The following is an 18,148-nucleotide window of genomic DNA, read 5'->3' on the forward strand; positions in this document are numbered from 1 at the left end:
AGGTGATTGTCTAAAAAATGGGATGGACATCCTCGGACATGTGGTCAGACAGGTTCAGTGTGGGGATACATGACGATGAGTCATCAGTCTATTTCCTGACCCGTCACGTGGTCTCGGAATTCAGCAAAAGAAGTTAAAAAACAGGTGCGTCTTGACACAGAAAGGAGCACCGGAAACATGTTACACAAGTTCAACGACATTCTAAAAAAACCCTTCAAAATACTTAATCAACAAGATGGTTTGTTAAACGAATGCTGTTCTTGTGAGGAGAAAAACTTCGGAATTCAAATGCGGTCCTCACTGAGTTGGGCGAATAGTTCAAATACCTAGCTCACCTCAAATCCACGATGAATTGGGAATTAAAAATATATGTGCATATTTTAAACGGCTATGATGTTGTTCAGATGTTGAGTCCCCATTAAATTGAACTAATTGAACGTAATTATTATCATTGCTTGAGTCTCATGATGCGATTACTCCCCTTAATGTGAAATCTTAGAACGTAGTGAAAAAATACACTTCTGACTGTACATGGAACACAGAAATAATCAAACTTTGAAATACATCTCATACATAGATTTTCCTGTAATTGTCTTAGCAATGTGGAAGTTAAGCCACATATATGCTACTCAAAAGACGTTTAGAACACCCGATTCTTCCAGAGTACTATAGTTAATCTGTCAAAGCATGAAAGATAGTGTCATTCATGACAGATTAACTAATATAGTAATATGAAAGACTTGGGTGTTCTTTAACTTCTTTTGAGTGCTATATAGTGGGATAAATTGAAAAGGAAATGAGTAGGGGTTGCAAAGTGATGTCTGAGTTGTTCCACTTTTATCAACTCGTGTTCATATATTTGATATCAAAAGACACTCGGGTGAGATTTTATTTATCATCCAACATCATTCTTCCAACTTTTTCAGTTTGTAGACAATAATAAGCAGTGTCTTAGGTGTAAAAAATGCTGCTAACAGCTTCGGTAGCAGGGACATTAGTGATGTCATTTGATTGTGACGTCATGTAACAATGACGTCACAATGGTCTGCAAGGCATCGTGATGCAAAGTAGATCTATATCGCTTGATCTACGCAAGGATATCTCCCGTTAGAGCCAGTTTTGGATGATAAATAGAGATTACTACACGAGTGTCTGTCAGATACCATTGATCTTACAACGAGTTGTTTCAAAACGTATCTAACGAGCGAACTGACAGACACGAGTGCAGTAATCTGTTTCTTACACATCCTAAAATCGCACCTTTCTAGCATCGAACCGATGAATTTTGTCTATTCTCATGATTGCAGTAGCGCATTAATACGTAACACCTCTGTCATAAGTGACGTCATCCTATGTGCTGCTTACTACTCATAAATAATGTGACCCTACACAAAAAAGGTTTCCGTCATATCTGTGGATTATCAAGGCGATGATGAAAATGCATACTAGACAAAAACCAAGAACACGCTGGGTGCCAAGTTGAAAGTTTACACCTCAAAGAAATTACCAAATATGTACAACAATGTTTACTTCCGTATGACATCACTACCGGTGACCGACTTTTATAAAATAACGTGTTCACTGACAACAGTACGCGGGATTTCCAGAGAAGGTTTTCGTTGATTGAGGGATCGTATACACATAAATGTGTCACGTAGGTAATCAGAAACATTCTGACAATCTGCGTACTGTTATTTGTTTACCATGTTTTCCAATGTATCAAAGAGAATTAGTCAGAAATGCAGACAACTACCGTCATCGTTGTGCGTGATTTAGCGTCAGTCATGGCGTCACACAGGACGGAAACTTTTACGTCTTCTGTTGAATTTACCACATCATTGTATTGTATATATGTGTAATTCCATAATTAGTGCAACGATACTCTTCCCATGAATATTCTCAAACGCGTGATGGAGCCAGTGTATGCAACAATTAGTCCAAAGTACCTCTAAAATGCTACACAGTGTAAAATCTGAATTTTGCTTTGTTTACATTTCAGCAAGTACAGTTTTCCGAGCACAGTTTTCGTTTCCATACCTAATTTATTTCGCATGATTTCATCTAGATAATTTGCATTGGTGACAAAGACCATTTATCCGTTGTTTCGAAAATGTATGAGGAATTCAGGGATGCATGTATAGCAGCTGAGTTTGAAATATACCTGATCGAATAGGCGTCTCATAACCGGCATTTTGTAAACAATCCAATATGGCGGAACGTACAATTCGGCGTTCGTATATGCGTATTTTCCAAAACATTCTAAACGATTCGAGGCTTATCAGCGACGTTTCAGAATTGTCATTAGTGATGTGATACCCGTGATCACTAATATGCTATTTTTCTACTTTAATTATTCGAGTTAATATCCGATATTTAGATTTCTAAACACACAGTAAATATTTATATAACGCCGTGAATTGTGATTTGGCGAGATTTACAATGTACCTAACTTTCAGTCACTTTCAGTAATTTTGAATTGCCTAAAATGACAGTAAATGATAAACAGAAGGGGGAATTCAAAACTGTGAAGATTCTGCGTGATGTATTGTGAATTTTATTCGATTTCGAAGTGAGGGTTGAAGAGAAGGGACATATGTGTCGCTGTGGCATCCAGGGGGTTTACGCTCTGAAAAAACGATAATGTTGCCATAACAACAGACAATGTAACTGATAATAATAACAAACAAACTCGCAGACGAAGACGAGTTTGTTTATTTTTATTATTAATTACATGGTCTTGCTGTTCAATACAGACGTAGGTGAACATTCGACTGAAGCACGAGCTACTTATGAATGACTTACACTCAGGAAAGTAGTCCGTCATCATCTGACCCCAGGTCATCACCATGGAGTAGCCAATCACGGTCCTGGAATTTGATCTCACACATATGTTTGATACCACACTCCGTCGCAGTGGTGACTCAGCATAACACCACTGCCACAGGCTAATTTGCATATCACGTGACTGGACTTTTCTCTCGTTTGTAAACAAACGCGCTTTTTCAGAAATCAATATAGAACAGACTAATGCAAGTATTTGGGGGCGCTTTACAAATTGTTTTGCATAACTATATAGATATGCTACTACAACTGCGACAGTGAGTTGCATGACAATATATATTTATGCATCAAAGTGACCGTGTCGCCAGCTCTCCGTTGGACTTCGATGACAGCACGTTGAGCCGTACAACCAATGTAAACATAGGATAACTACGCAAAAACAAGTAGATTTTACGTATTTGTATACTTTCTCAATGAAAGTTAACCATTTTTTGACATTTGCTTATGAAAATGTGTAGACTTGTCAAACATGAAACGTATGAAAAGCATATGCAATATATTGAATGGACTGTGAAAGACGTGACGAATCGTCACATGGCGCTGGCCTGTGGCAGAGGTACTATGCTAGCTGGCTGCCGGCCGCATGGAATTCTGGGTAGGAGAGTGGTTTGATACCAGTTATCTCAAATGGGTTTCTCACCACAGGTGTGTAAGAAACGAAAATCTTCAAGGTTTGTTCTGTCTATGAATACTATTCTTCATAAGCATTTTCCCTTGCGATTGCAAATTTGAAAACGGTTTAATGAATATGTATCAGAACAACTTCCGTACAGAGTTCTTCTTCTCCGAATCCAAAATGATTCAGTTGTGACGAAACATAAGACGTCACCCCTTGCATGATGACGTCATTACATTCAAAACACCCACATCACGAAGAAAGAGAGTGCTTCGGAAAATAACTATATTTATGTAAATTTTATGTAAAAGTAAGGGTGTTACCGTTAAGATCGCTTTGTGGACTAACGGAATAACTGTTTGGTACCTTTATGAATAAATTGCGTCACAGAGTTTATTACGTGAGTATGTTTTTGATGCTAATGTATCCTGTGGTAGGAATAAACATTGCATTTAGCGATCCTTGGCGACACGATTCATTTTTCAGCGCAAGTGACGATTTATCAACAGTATTTCTCTTTTCATTGAAATTGTTGTTTCATTTATTGTAAAGATATACAAACAGCTGTATCAGTTGAACATATTGGGAATTGGGAAATTATTGAGACTACAATTGTTAAAATTTAAAATCCTTATAAACACCCGCAAATCGGAAAAGCGAACATTATGTTACCACTCATGATAATTGAAATATGAGGCGCATATTGATGTAGAGTCGGTTGGTAAGCCTAGTTGTTTAAGAGTTGGCCTGTGACACTGAATAGCCGGGTTCGATTGCAAAACTGGTAACATGTGTGAAACAACACCCCCATATTAAGTAATCTGAGTATCTTTTCGCGTATACGTAACCGGAAAATACATATATCGTTACGAAAAAGCAAGGTCATCTAAATCACCAAAATAATAATATACCAGTCTTATTTACTTACTTTTTTTATATATAAAAATGGTTTTGATTTTAGAAATTAACATCATTTTCAAATTGAGAGAAATCTGTGTATAAAGACGGTGATAATGCAATTGTCGTGAAAACACAAATAGCACTGTTATTTACACGAATACATGATGTTCATAACGGTAAGTAGTTACATCAACGGTTGATAAATTGCAGCCTCAGACACTTTCTAGGTCATCCAGGGATGTAGTGACCTTGGCGGCTGCATTGTACATAAAAAGGGACCCCGCATCCGCTCTGTCCACAACTCCAGCGACAGAAGGCTTCCACTGTGAAAGGGTTGGACTGAAGACTTGACGACTCCTCAACATGATGCTGCAGGCAGTTCTACTCGCCAGCATGGCGACGGTTGCCCTTGGCACCATCTGCTGCGCTCCTCTGCAATGGGAGGCGTTCAAAGACTTCACCAGAGTCGACTCCTCGGGGGGAAGGCGGGTAAGTACATTTACACAATAGACATCCTCTGAACTGAACACTCGGTAATTTAATATCACTGACATTGGACCTCGATGTCACTCTTTGACAGGAACATTATTTCAAAAGTAAAACATACTACTTTCATTTATAATGATCTGACAGTTCTTATTTATTCTGACAAGATTAAACAAATACACTAAAGTAGACTCCCTCTCAACTGGACACTCGCTTATTCAACATTCCTGACATCGGACGTTCCCTGAGTACGTATTACTATTTCGACGTACTACGGGTTCTAAAGTACAGTCGAACCTCGTTGTGTAGACCTTGGACATGTCGAATTCCCGGTTGTCTCGAACTCTTACCTTCCGGTCCCTGCGAATTGCTTTTAGATTTGTCATCATTTAAATGTAGTATGACACGAAAGATGACAAAATTACATGCCCTAACCTCCCATAACATGATGTTTGGGTTTCGGAAATTTTGTCGAACCTCGGATAACTCTAACCTCGGATAACTCGAACTTTATTTCAGGTCCCCACGAGGTCGATACGAGGAAGACTGTATTTGTATTCCGTTGTCCAAAATTTGTTAAAATTAAATTTAAGAGTTGAAATCCCGGATCAATGATGATCAGTGACATTTTCTGTTCATATTTATGAAATGAAGTTATGTTTTGCCATGTCTAATCGAATCATGTTTAGACTATTTAAATCCTATGCGAGTGGCGGGTGATATCGGTAAGGCAGGACATGCTTACTCTTTTCGCGAACACCTGGTGACCTTTGAGTTTCCGGGATCCATTCATATAACTCCCGCCGCTTATTTGCCTTTTACACCCAATAAATCTATTTAGTCGGGTGACAAAGACTGTCAATTCTTTGGCGCTGATGTTAACGTTATCAATTTTCAAAATGTTTCGGGGCCAGTCGCCTTGGAAACTGCAATTCCCTGTGCAGAGTTGCGTCCCTCAGGCGTGCCGTAACCTTTGGTCGTGGGTTCGTCCTGCTTTTGTTCTGGAGTTGTCACAGTCACCCGTTTCCCCAAAGTGGCAAACCTCTGAGGCGTGCATTTTATCGTGTCACTTCTTTGTTAAGGGGAGCGGTGGGGTAGCCTAGTGGTTAAAGTGTCCGCTTTTCACGCCGAAGCCGGGTTCGATTCAGCACATGGGAAGAAATGCGTGAAGCCCATTTCTGGTGGCCCCGCGGTGATATTGCTGGAATATTGCTAACAGTGTCGTAAAACCATACTCACTCACTCACTGACTTGAATCGTACACCTATGACGAGGATAGTTGCTCATAATCACTGGATTGTCTTGTCAAGACTCGATAATGTTCAGCCCGCCAACATACAGCTGTGATAGTTGTGAGTGCGGCGTTAAACAACAAACAAGACATCCCATCTATTCTAATTATACCTAATCATGTGTCATCGTGTCACTTCTTTGTTCAGGGCCTGCAATCCTACTCCTATGATGCCGCCAACGAAAGGTACGCCCTCAGCGGCAACTACACCGACTTCGTCAGCTCCTACAAGGAAATCAGGGACTACCGTAAGGTAAGGCACATGACTCCAAAGCAGGAAATGAGTAAGTGTGATAGTTACGACATGAGAGCATGCACAGTTTACTTAGGTCTAGATACATGACAACGGATGATGTTGTTAAAATAGATCGACGCTGTTGGTGTATGATGGCACACTAACCCAGCCGGACCGGGAGGGCACCCAGAAAGAAGCTGCACATGCGCAAACCGATACTTTGTCGCCTATGAAGTGGTATAACTGCAACATTTGTTGAGGCAGGTTTATCCGACTAAAGCCCTTCGCGCAACTGTCATAATTAACATACTTCAGTACATATTGCTGATTTACGACAGGACCAGTTTGGGTCTGTTCAACAAAGCGAACTCAGCTAAATGACCATCTTTACTTCCATACTTCGTCACGAGTTGAGAGTTCTAAGCCTGTGTGGAAACTTAATTTCCATGAAACGAAGACACGTGCCTTACCTACACCGCAGCCTTCTGCATTACCAAGGTTGTCAGAAGGGCTGTGTTCCGGACAGCAAACCCGGGTACTCTCCCAATGTCAGTCAAGAGATTTCGAGGTACCAAACCGAAGGCACTGAGAAAAATGGGGAGTCGGACATCCTGGTACTTGGGATGAAGCGTGACATTTCGTAAGCGAGGTGCGCATATTTGCCATGCTTTTCCCGAATCTTGTCAATCAGATGTATCAACAGGGACAGAAAATTCAATTACGTAAATGATTTCATTGGATTTATAAAAAAAGGACATGGTCTGATAGGTCTGATGCAGGCGTATTCCAAAGAATTTTGTAAATATATTTTCCATGACGCCCCTGACATATTCTTGGCCGTACTATGGATTTGAGTCAAAACTACAAGCATAGACAATACGATAATATAAGGCTCGGGCCGCGCTATCATGTCGCTTAAGATACTGTGTTTGTGCCAAAGCTGGGCATCCACTGACAATGTGTTAGAAAGTCTTATTACATTAATTGCATAATCTACATTTCACATTTACACTTTGATGCAAAATCACCCATTGACGGTTTTGAGAAGAAAGCCTTCTGTTTCACCTTTCAGGGTAGCGGATTTCATCCAAGGGAAGGACTCTGCTGTACTTCTCAACACACTGAACATAAACGTGATGCAGTGGTCGTTCAGAGAGCCTTCCCTTGAAAACCTGAGCCTATTCTGATCATGATTATTTTCTCAATTGGATTCGCCCATGTTTAATATTGGTCTTTGGACAAACAGTTTTCTGAATAAACAACTATTGATTTCTGATTTCAGGGAACTGGTTACCGAATCAACCCTGAAGCGAAAACGTGCGAGACATTCGCCGTGTCGGGAAGATTCCCTGCCAATTGCATTCCCGGTGAGACTTTCCACAACCATTACATTAACTTTATAAGATAATTAGAGTGAGTGAGTGAGTGAGTGAGTGATCTAATTCAACACAATTGTCTCTTCTGTTTGTTGTCTAAAGCTGCACTCGGCAATGTTCCAGCTATATGGCGATGGCCTGTAAATAATCGAGTCTGGGACAGACAAACCTGTGATTGATAGTATCAGCAACGTCCCACGTACAATAACACCTAGTCACCGAGCCAAACCACCAACACAATAAGTCGCTGTGTACGAGCGGCATAGGTTCCTGGACAGAATCCCATTCTCGCCCAGAATCCCATCGGGTACCAGCTTAATTGGTTGTTAATTGGCTCATCTTGCCGTTTGGTGAAACCGAGGCGCCGATAGACCAAAGGCTCTAAGCCAAGACCAGCAGATCCTGGCATGACTCTGGGAAGAAACTCTACACAGCAAGTTACCCAGTTGGGCCATCCGTGAAAAGTGACAATGAGTAAACATGTATATAGCTGGAATATTGCCATACCCAGTCGTCAAAACAAACTCACTCACTCGCTCAGTGCTTTACCTTTTGGTACATATGGGCTGTTTTACTACCAATTGGGCTAACCCCAGCTAAAAGGGACCTCCTCTGTGGTCTCGAGGTGGAGCCTCTGTCAGGAGAGCGGAAGGTCGGGGGCTCGATTCCCGGCCGCATCAAACCAAAATACGTTACGAGATGGCACTTGGTGTTACCCTCACTGGCGCTCGGTTCGGAGTATACTGTGCCTGAGTGGGATATTCATGTTAAACTGAGACATGGTATCTCAGTGGGCTAGCACTTTAAAATCGGTATTTGTCCCGACTAGTACAAGCAGCCACAGATAAACACACATATAGATACTATAAAGTCACTATATAGATATGTTCAATAATCTTGAACGCGACGTTAGTCCCCATTTCACCCCACCTCGCCTTGCTAAACGGGAGGACAACTCCTTGTTCATTCATAGAACTGCAACGATCATTTTCACTTCAGGTGGTGCTGTCGTGGTGGGACCTCTTTATTACGGATTTGGCACGGACAGCCTTAATGCAATAGCTTACCAATTCAATGACACGAGAGGAGAGTTTAAGAACGTCATGGCCGTTGTCAGCAAACGGGACTGCGTACCAATAATCAGTGCAACCACCATCCTGCGCCCCGGAGGTAATTTGGCATTGGAAAGTTCAGATTGTACAGAGTTCAGTTAGCACTGGAAGGCTTAGATTGTACCGGGGTTCGTGTACATTGGTAGGTTCAGATTGTACCGGGGTTCGAGTACATTGGTAGGTTCCATTTGCACCGGGGTTTGTGCACATTGGTAGGTTCAGATTGAACCGGGGTTCGTGTACATTGGTAGGTTATGATAGTATAGGGGTTCGTGTACATTGATAGGTTCAGATAGTACATGGGTTCGTGTACATTGGTAGGTTCAGATAGTACATGGGTTCGTGTACATTGGTAGGTTCAGATAGTACAGGGGTTCGTGTACATTGGTAGGTTCAGATAGTACAGGGGTTCGTGTACATTGGTAGGTTCAGATAGTACATGGGTTCGTGTACATTGGTAGGTTCAGATAGTACAGGGGTTCGTGTACATTGGTAGGTCAGATAGTACAGGGGTTGGTGTACATTGATAGGTTCAGATAGTACATGGGTTCGTGTACATTGGTAGGTTCAGATAGTACAGGGGTTCGTGTACATTGGTAGGTTCAGATAGTACAGGGGTTCGTGTACATTGGTAGGTTCAGATAGTACATGGGTTCGTGTACATTGGTAGGTTCAGATAGTACAGGGGTTCGTGTACATTGGTAGGTCAGATAGTACAGGGGTTGGTGTACATTGGTAGGTTCAGATAGTACATGGGTTCGTGTACATTGGTAGGTTCAGATAGTACATGGGTTCGTGTACATTGGTAGGTTCAGATAGTACAGGGGTTCGTGTACATTGGTAGGTCAGATAGTACAGGGGTTGGTGTACATTGGTAGGTTCAGATAGTACATGGGTTCGTGTACATTGGTAGGTTCAGATAGTACAGGGGTTCGTGTACATTGGTAGGTTCAGATAGTACAGGGGTTCGTGTACATTGGTAGGTTCAGATAGTACAGGGGTTCGTGTACATTGGTAGGTTCAGATAGTACATGGGTTCGTGTACATTGGTAGGTTCAGATAGTACAGGGGTTGGTGTACATTGTTAGGTTCATGTTGCACCAGGGTTCTTGTACATTGTAAGGTTCAGATTGTACCGGGGTTTGTGTACATTGGAGGGTTCAGATTTTCCCGGGGTTCGTTCATTGGGATTTTCAGATTGTAAGGGCTTGATATAGATTGGAGTCTGTGTACATTTGAGGTTACACATATATTGTTTTCAAAACTTGAAAGTGTGATATATATCTCTTTCCAGACAACTATTTGGAAACCATGGGCTACAACAACATCTCCCCCGGCATCAGGGACATCACCGTCTTCGACCCCCCATCGTACTGCAAAAAGGTGAGAGTAACACTCCCACGTTCCCCCTACGTATGTTAGCCTGTGCAGTATTTGATTCTTAAAACTATCGCAAGGGTCAACAGCCCGTGATACCACTCCCTTGATTCTTCCTCCCAGTCTCATTAGATTCAAATCAATCAATCATTGTTAAAGCTCGTAAATTCTCGATCAGTTCACGAATTTCACTAAAAACAACTATTATTATGAATATTCCATACACCCTGTCGGTTCTGAGCGCCATGATTGTAATGAGATTGTTTTACTCAGATGTTAATTTCGGTTCTTTCTTATTTTTTCCCCAGAGCGTCATGAACGTGGTCAACAGCATGTACAAGATCCAGCGTGTATAGACAAGTTTTACGTTTCTTTCTTTGTTATATGATGTTGGAAACTCCTTGATCTCATTAAAATCAGATCTTAGTTCTCGCTACCGCTCAGCAAAGATCCGAGGTCATCCCACTACGGGTCACGTCGGAACGACCTTTCATCCGACCAATGGCGTCGCTTACCAGATCATGAAAGTGACAGTCGGAATGCGATTTCTAATCATGCAACCTCCAAAGGTTTATGACTGAATCCATACAATCTGGGCAATCTACCAGGAATTCCAGTTTGTTCTTTCGTTCAGTTTTCACATTTGTAATCGAGAATTTGTCAAAATATGTTTCGAAACGCAGTCGCCAGTTCGAAACTAGTGCCGTAAAGCACGAGAAAGCTGCCTTCTGATTGGTTGATATCGATTTCTTGTCAGTCATTCCATTGGTCGGCCAAAGTTTGCGAAATGTCGGTCTGACGTGACCCGTAATGGGATGTCCTCAGAACTAAGATCTGATTTTTGTGAGATTGGGAACTCCTTCGGGCAGCAAATGAAATAATTGTAGTTGAGAAATTGAAATAAAATTATGCATTCGTGATAAGTGTTGCCTTAAGATCTGTCTCAAAATCATTATCCACATTACATGTATAGATTGTGAACACTGGGGATGTAGGTGTGTAATGTTTCATTGAATACATCAGATTCATCCTGTGTCACAATGATTTATTGTGTTCACAATACTCCGGCAACATATCGCCATGCTATGGACAAACCACATACAGCGTATACTTGCGCACGGCCGGACTGCAATGTCCGATGGAAGCGAGTACGCTTCATTAAATTGTCCATGATATTGGGTTGTATAAAACCACAATAGAAAACCCATACTGTGCTAAGGTGGCACGACGTCAACGGCGATAATGCTCACCTGCACAAAAGCAGTCTTTGACTGCCGCAGACTTCCCCTCAGTTTATGGGGCGCGTGGTTATGTATCCCTGTTCGCTCTTCACACGTAAATCCGGGTTCGAATCCAATAAGGGTACAATGTTTGAATTCAATTCACAGTGAAATAAGCGTAGGAATATGGCAAGAAACCTCCCCTAGCTACCCTGAGAATATGTGTTGATAAAGCGTACCTCGTCGCGTTTACTGAAGTGCAAGCGGGCTCGGGAACGACAAGAATTGACTTCCCTCATTTTACGTGGACAGAAAGGCACTTACTTAAACTATTGTGTGGCAAACGCAAGAAAAAAAACAGTGCGCCCAAAGGCACCAACGAGTCTCAAATTGTGCCTATGAAATTTGGGTATACTCATGTGCATTTCGCAGAGAAAGGGACCAAATCACGCAATATGATACCAAAGGGTTTAAGTTGTAGGAAAATATAACATCATAGGTTATACCCCCATCACACCAAACTAGTTCTAAATTCGAAACTACTAGGGACGTGTTACGACGAGCTAGGTGCAGTCGGACATAAATTTCAGTACGTGTGCACAACGACCGTTTATTGCTCGTTCATATGTACAGCTCTGAGCTCTGAACTTGAAGGAAGACTGGCTACAACGCGCTCGGTATCCATAGGAGTCGGGCCAGGGCGGGCCAGGACGCGAATACACACGCACAAGGGACGACATGAGGACGTAGTGCGAACGAGTTGGTCGGGTTAAGAATGAGTTTGAACTTGCTTGGACGTATTGTGAACGAGGTAGAACGAGGTTGAACTGGTGAAGAACGGGTTGAGAACGGCTACAGACGTGCTCGAACTGCTTTGAAACGTTGTCGGCATGAGGTGAACGGGCACTTTTACACGATCTGAACTGGACTCTGCAGACAGGCGAAGAGTGAGTGAGTGAGTATCGTTTTACGCCGCTTTAAGCCATATTCCAGCAATATCACGGCGGGGGACACCAGAAATGGGCTTCACACATTGTACCCATGTCGGGAATCGAACCCGGGTCTTCGGCGTGGGCTAAGAACGAGATAGACGTATTGAGGACTGCTTATGAACGTACTAGCATCGTATTTTACGCCCAACTAAGAGTTCTACGTGATAACAGCCCGTTCTAGTAATTTTTAGAACGGGTAGAACGGAATGGAACTTCTTTGGTGTGATGGTAGCATAAATTATGATTAAATGAGTAGAAACAAAGCATCCCATTGTGCAAACATTGGTAAGTTATCATTGGTACCACATATAATACAATATGACAATTCACTTGGTCAAAAATGTGATAGAAGCAATAAATAACAGGCCCGACATTAAGCTTACTCACAACTATCCAGCAATTGTCACAGTTGAATGGCTTGATTGAGGCACGTGCTTCGTTCTTGAATCCAGGAAACGGTGTTGGAGGCTGTGGCCGGGTGTCTTGTCCGCACGGGGCAAGTATCTGAGTCGCAAGTCAGGTTGTTGAAGGTGACATCGACTCGCTCACGTCTCGCACAAATATAGGTACAGTCAGCCTTCTGGAATCCGTTATCTTGCGACATGAAATAGTATTTTACCGGAGTTTGTTTACAAAGACGGGTAACTCTCCAAGTTCTGGTTGTCGCAGACCACTACCAAGAGCTGTTCACAGCTGCTGCCAATAACAATCATCACAAATAAACATAAAATATCTACTGCCACGTGATTCACTGTGGTTGCGTCGGGCTGTAGTTGCAGGGCAACGTGTCTACAGTTTCTTCGAAATCCAGTTTCGGAAATGGTGTTTAGCACCATGTTCAGAAACATAAAAACTTCTGGTCAAGTGAATGAATACACCCATATTTGATGGTGGCTAGAAATGAATCAAACAAGAAATTGTAATTCGATGGTGATGTATTTTATAGTAACAAAGTTGTGAGTTGGACTTACAGTTCGCAGTGCTTCGGCGACTGTTTTCAGCCTCGTAACATTTTTTTTGTAATATTTTTGTCAAATCTAAATTTCATATGACTTGTATACGTTCTTTTGCTCAGCAGTTTAGTTTACAGGAAAATTAGCTTTAACCACAAGCTACCACACCACTCTAGCATCTAAATATAGTAACTTTTTGACGACTGCTTACATTAAATAGCACTATATTCCCAATGACCGATCATTGTCCAACTACAATGCAATGAGGGTCTATCGAATATCAACACAAACAATGTATCACAGCTACAATTGCTGTAAACAATAAAATTCACTGCTATATAAAACTCTCCCTTTCGGAGAAAGAAAGTTTGAACATAATGAGAACTTTCTTTACCAATAAAAGTACAAAAGTGCTCAGTAAAGTACAGACTATTAAACATCATACACGATAATAATGAGAAATGTTTGCACAAAATGCAAATCATGTTTGCAGTCAGAACTGATCACATTCAACCAACTCGAGATATCGTATCAGCAATAATGTTGCCTTTGCCTTGACATGCTTGATGTCTCGATCAAATCCTTGCAAAGACAGGCTCCAGTGTATGAGCCGTTTGTGTTTGTTCTTTATGTTATGAAGGGAAGTCAGTGGACTGTGATCAGTGTACCCATGTACACTTCAAATTGTTGCAAAGCTAACAATAGGGCAAGAAGTTCTTTTTCAAAGGTGAAATAATTTCTCCGGATGATCAAAACCTGATGCATCTCCTTGTAACAGGACAGATCCAGCACCAATGTCACCAGCATCTACTGCCAATTAGAGTAGTTGCGGTCACATGGGTCACGTGAGAGTGGTCACGTGAGAGTTCGTAATGGAAAAACATGTTTAATTCAACAGAGCAACAGATTTAAGGAGATGTACATTTCTTGTATTTAGCAATTTTAGCACTGACTGAGTGCTGGTAAAACTATAGTGAGGTAAATACCTTATTCTAATACTTGAGTACTTGGGGCATATAAACATTATATTGTACTCATCTTCAACAGAAGCTAAATAACAATGTGTACATAGAGTATCGGAGTTACCTACATTTTTACATTGTCTTGGTCTGTTTACCTTAAAGTTGTGTAAAGATATTCTTCGTAGGTTTCGATCCTCTAGGTTTTTTATATAAAATTCTTGTTCCAAGAGCGATACTTTCATTGCACTGTATTGAGATAAGAAAGTAGAATTTGTAACTGCATCATACCAAGTCTGGCTGTCTGTTAATCGTTGTCTTAATATATATAAGGACTGTTTAACATCACCGACGTCTTGTGCAATCAATACATGAGAAAATCCGCAAGAGAATAGAAAATAGCCTATTTCGGATGTCCAAGTTGTTTTTTCCATTTTCATCCAGTTTTCTAAGCATAATATAACATTGATGGGGATATGTATATTCATTCTAAATAATCCAAGATATTTGTAGACGGTTGTAATTTTTACCATGGATAGTCCATGCTTCATTTCGAGCGATGATACCCCCATTACGAAAAACAGTTTCATTGGGGCTTTTTTCAATTTTTCTTAAAGTCCCCACTTTTTATAAAATGATGTAACACTCAAGTTGTCACTGTAAACCAGTCACAGTATAATTATGAAAATATCACAATATCGTCCGCAAACAGAGGGAGCATTAAATCTTCAATATTTTGTGAATAAAATGCGGTGTTTACATTTCTGTTACTTATTCATTTATGAAGAAGATAAACAACGGCGAACTTAAGATGCATCCGTGACGACCTTCAGACGATGTTTGAATGATGGGGTTATCTCACTGTTAATTTTCAAGCAAGATTTAACGGCGCCGTACATGTCTTTTTAAAATTCTGTGTATTTTTCCATGGCATCCTTTCTGTAACAATAAGTATAAAAGGGTTTTTTCTTGGTACAAGGTCAAATGCCTTTTTACAATTTATATTCGCACAAAAGAAATGTCCTTTTGGTCTGCACAGATATTTACTGCATCATTCTTGTGAAGTGAATATGTTGTCTATTGAAGAATAATGTTCTCGGTAACAAGCTTGTGATTATGATAATAGGTCATTTAGTTCAATCAATGATCGTAGTCGTCTTTCAGTAATAGCAGTAAGCAATTTTCCAGTCACATTTAGTAGGGATATTCCACTGTAATTATTAGGATCAGCTTTATAACCTGATTTAAACAAAGGTAAAATCATGTCAATGCTTCGGGGAATACTCCATGATCCAGAATCTTATTAAATAGAAGTTTTAGACATGGAACAATACAATAAATGCCCACCTTTAAGAATTCTGCAGGAATACCATCCACCCCTGGTACTTTCCCATTCTTTAGATCTTCAATTTCCTAAGTAATCTCTTCCCCGGTTATCTCCGACAACATATTTAGTTGTTTATCATCACATGCATCAGGGGCGGTCGGGTAGCCTAGTGGTTAAAGCGTTCGCTCGTCACGCCGAAGACCCGGGTTCGATTCCCGACATGGTTCAATGTGTGAAGCCCATTTCTGGTGTCCCCCGCCGTGACATTGCTGGAATATTGCTAAAAGAGGCGTAAAACCAAACTCACTCACTCACTCACATGCATCACATTTGTGGTTATCAACAAAGTCATTTACTTGACGATCAAAATCTGAAACTTCAACTGTACTTCCTTGATGTAATAGGCACTTGAAATAGTTATAAAACACAGACGGATCCACTGTAGAAGAATGATTGGTATTTCTGTGAAAATGTTTCACAGTGTCCCATAACTTACACTTACACTATTACAGTCATTACTTTTCACAGCATCATTAATATCTTCACTTCTCTTCTCTTCGTGTTTAGATCTTTTTTTATGTTTTTGCATTTAAGTATCTCTGTGAATGTTCAATACACATGTTTTTCCTGTATTGATTTAAGTACCTATATTTTTCTCTTTTCAGCATTTCGCACTGTTTATGAAACCAAATAGGTTGTCATAAAAAAGTATGCCTCTTCTGTTTTGAAGAAACATTTCACTACCACAATACGAAGAAATATCCGTTAATCTACACGTAGCTGCATTTATATCGCTTTCAACTAATCCTCAGTATTCCTCAAACACCTGTTCAGTAACAGTTCATCGTAATAATTCTCGGAAGTTGGTTGTTTCACTTTCAGGAAGCTTATATCTTATTGTGGGAATCAGTGGTAAACTATGTGTTGGTGCTGCTGATTGAAACGGCTGTAATATGCATGGTCAGATTCCGTACGAAGTAAAACCAATAATTCAGAGACATTGAGAAAAATGTCACTTGAAATGAGGAAATAGTCAACTATGTTACATCCTTGATGGGATATGAATGTATAGTTTGCGTGCGTATCTCCTTTTGTGCGCCCATTTAGAATACGTATATTGAAAAGTTTGCACAGCTGTAAAAGACATCTTCCATATGTGTTTACAACACTATCGCTTGTATGTCTTAGATAGTCAAAGTAATCTGAATTATAATCTTGTCCAACTGGTGAATACGAAACATCATCATCTATAACATAATTTGGCTCATTAGACGTTCTTGCGTTAAAACCCCCGCACAAAAGAAACTGACAGGTTTCCCCCAAATTAAACAGTATCTGCATGAGTTTATGTTCGAAAGGTTCAATTCCATTTCCTTCTAAATGGTTTGGTTTGGTTGGTTTGTTGTTTTACGCCGCATTCAGCAATATTCCAGCTATATAACGGCGGTCTGTAAATAATCGAGTCTGGACCAGACAATCCAGTGATTAATAGCTTTCTGGGTGGACATAGGTAAACAGGTGATATGGCAATGTTATATGTTTTATCTGACAAAAAATACAATTTTCCCAGTGTTCAAATACTCTTTCAAAGTAGGCTGAAAATATCTTTTTCATACCAACTGTCATGCCGCCAGACCATCGTCCGCCATTACCAATTCATTTGGCGTCACTATGAAATAAGTCATAATGCTGAAATACATTTGTCAGCGATTGTTTTGCATTTAAACACATAGTTTCAATCATGCAAAACACATCAAATTGTTCTAAAAATTTCATAAATGCAGTGTCAAAAGTATCAAGTCCATCATTACTTTGGTGTTGAATCAATATAAGGCCACGAGAGCTGTCCTATTTCCGTCTCGTCTTAGACTTGGATGATGATGTAGTTGGTGTAGTTGTCCAGTGACGTCGTTGGCCCACCTGGCGTATATCATCCTGCTTATCATCATACACATACACAGTTCCGTCCGCAATCAGCTTGTAATAATTTAGAAACTCAATCATCTTGTCACCACGGTAATTGCTTCATACATGGGAATAATGTGGATCTGATCCATCTTGTCCTTTCTGTATATCCTCTGATACACTGATGTTTTTCTAGCTGCACCAGGTATCAACGCTTTAGCTTTGAAGAAAGTCAGTTTCACAACTGTTGGGCGTTTACCTTGTTGGTCTTGGAAGACAAAAGGTGGGCTCTTTCAAAATGGATAAAATCACAGTTTCTAAATTCAACGTATCACTCTTTCTGTTCACATTCTTCCCAAGATTCTCCGGACCTTTCCTCTAATCCATGAAAAATCAAATTATTCCAACGAGAATGACCTTCTAAGCTATCGATCTTTTCTTCAAACGTAGTAACCTTGTCTATAAGTTCACGATTTCCCTTCAATGTCTTCCATTTTATTCCCAAAGTCGCTGGGGAACAAATCAAACTTGCTATGAAGGGAGGTAATCTCTGCAATA

At 40.5% G+C, this 18,148-nt stretch overlaps 1 protein-coding gene across 1 annotated transcript; it reads left to right on the plus strand.

Moving 5' to 3' along the window:
• Nucleotides 1-4,720: 4,720 nt before the first annotated feature.
• Nucleotides 4,721-10,590, plus strand: LOC139471522 (ependymin-related protein 1-like). Its single transcript, XM_071253900.1, has 6 exons — nt 4,721-4,846; nt 6,283-6,387; nt 7,652-7,736; nt 8,745-8,915; nt 10,152-10,240; nt 10,543-10,590. Exons 1-6 carry the CDS (start codon nt 4,721-4,723, stop codon nt 10,588-10,590), a joined length of 624 nt encoding a protein of 207 aa, XP_071110001.1.
• Nucleotides 10,591-18,148: the final 7,558 nt, after the last annotated feature.

The sequence above is a fragment of the Haliotis cracherodii genome, unplaced genomic scaffold (genome assembly GCF_022045235.1).
Source record: "Haliotis cracherodii isolate W230 unplaced genomic scaffold, xgHalCrac1.p SCAF_23, whole genome shotgun sequence".
NCBI classification, from domain to species: Eukaryota; Metazoa; Mollusca; class Gastropoda; order Lepetellida; family Haliotidae; genus Haliotis; species Haliotis cracherodii.

Bases quoted from the DNA above. Each gene is read 5' to 3' on its own strand.
- LOC139471522 (XM_071253900.1), top strand. From the start codon at position 4,721: ATGATGCTGCAGGCAGTTCTACTCGCCAGCATGGCGACGGTTGCCCTT. The intron at 4,847-6,282 runs GTAAGTACATTT...TTCTTTGTTCAG, and splicing joins ACTCCTCGGGGGGAAGGCGG to GGCCTGCAATCCTACTCCTA. The intron at 6,388-7,651 runs GTAAGGCACATG...TTCTGATTTCAG, and splicing joins AAATCAGGGACTACCGTAAG to GGAACTGGTTACCGAATCAA.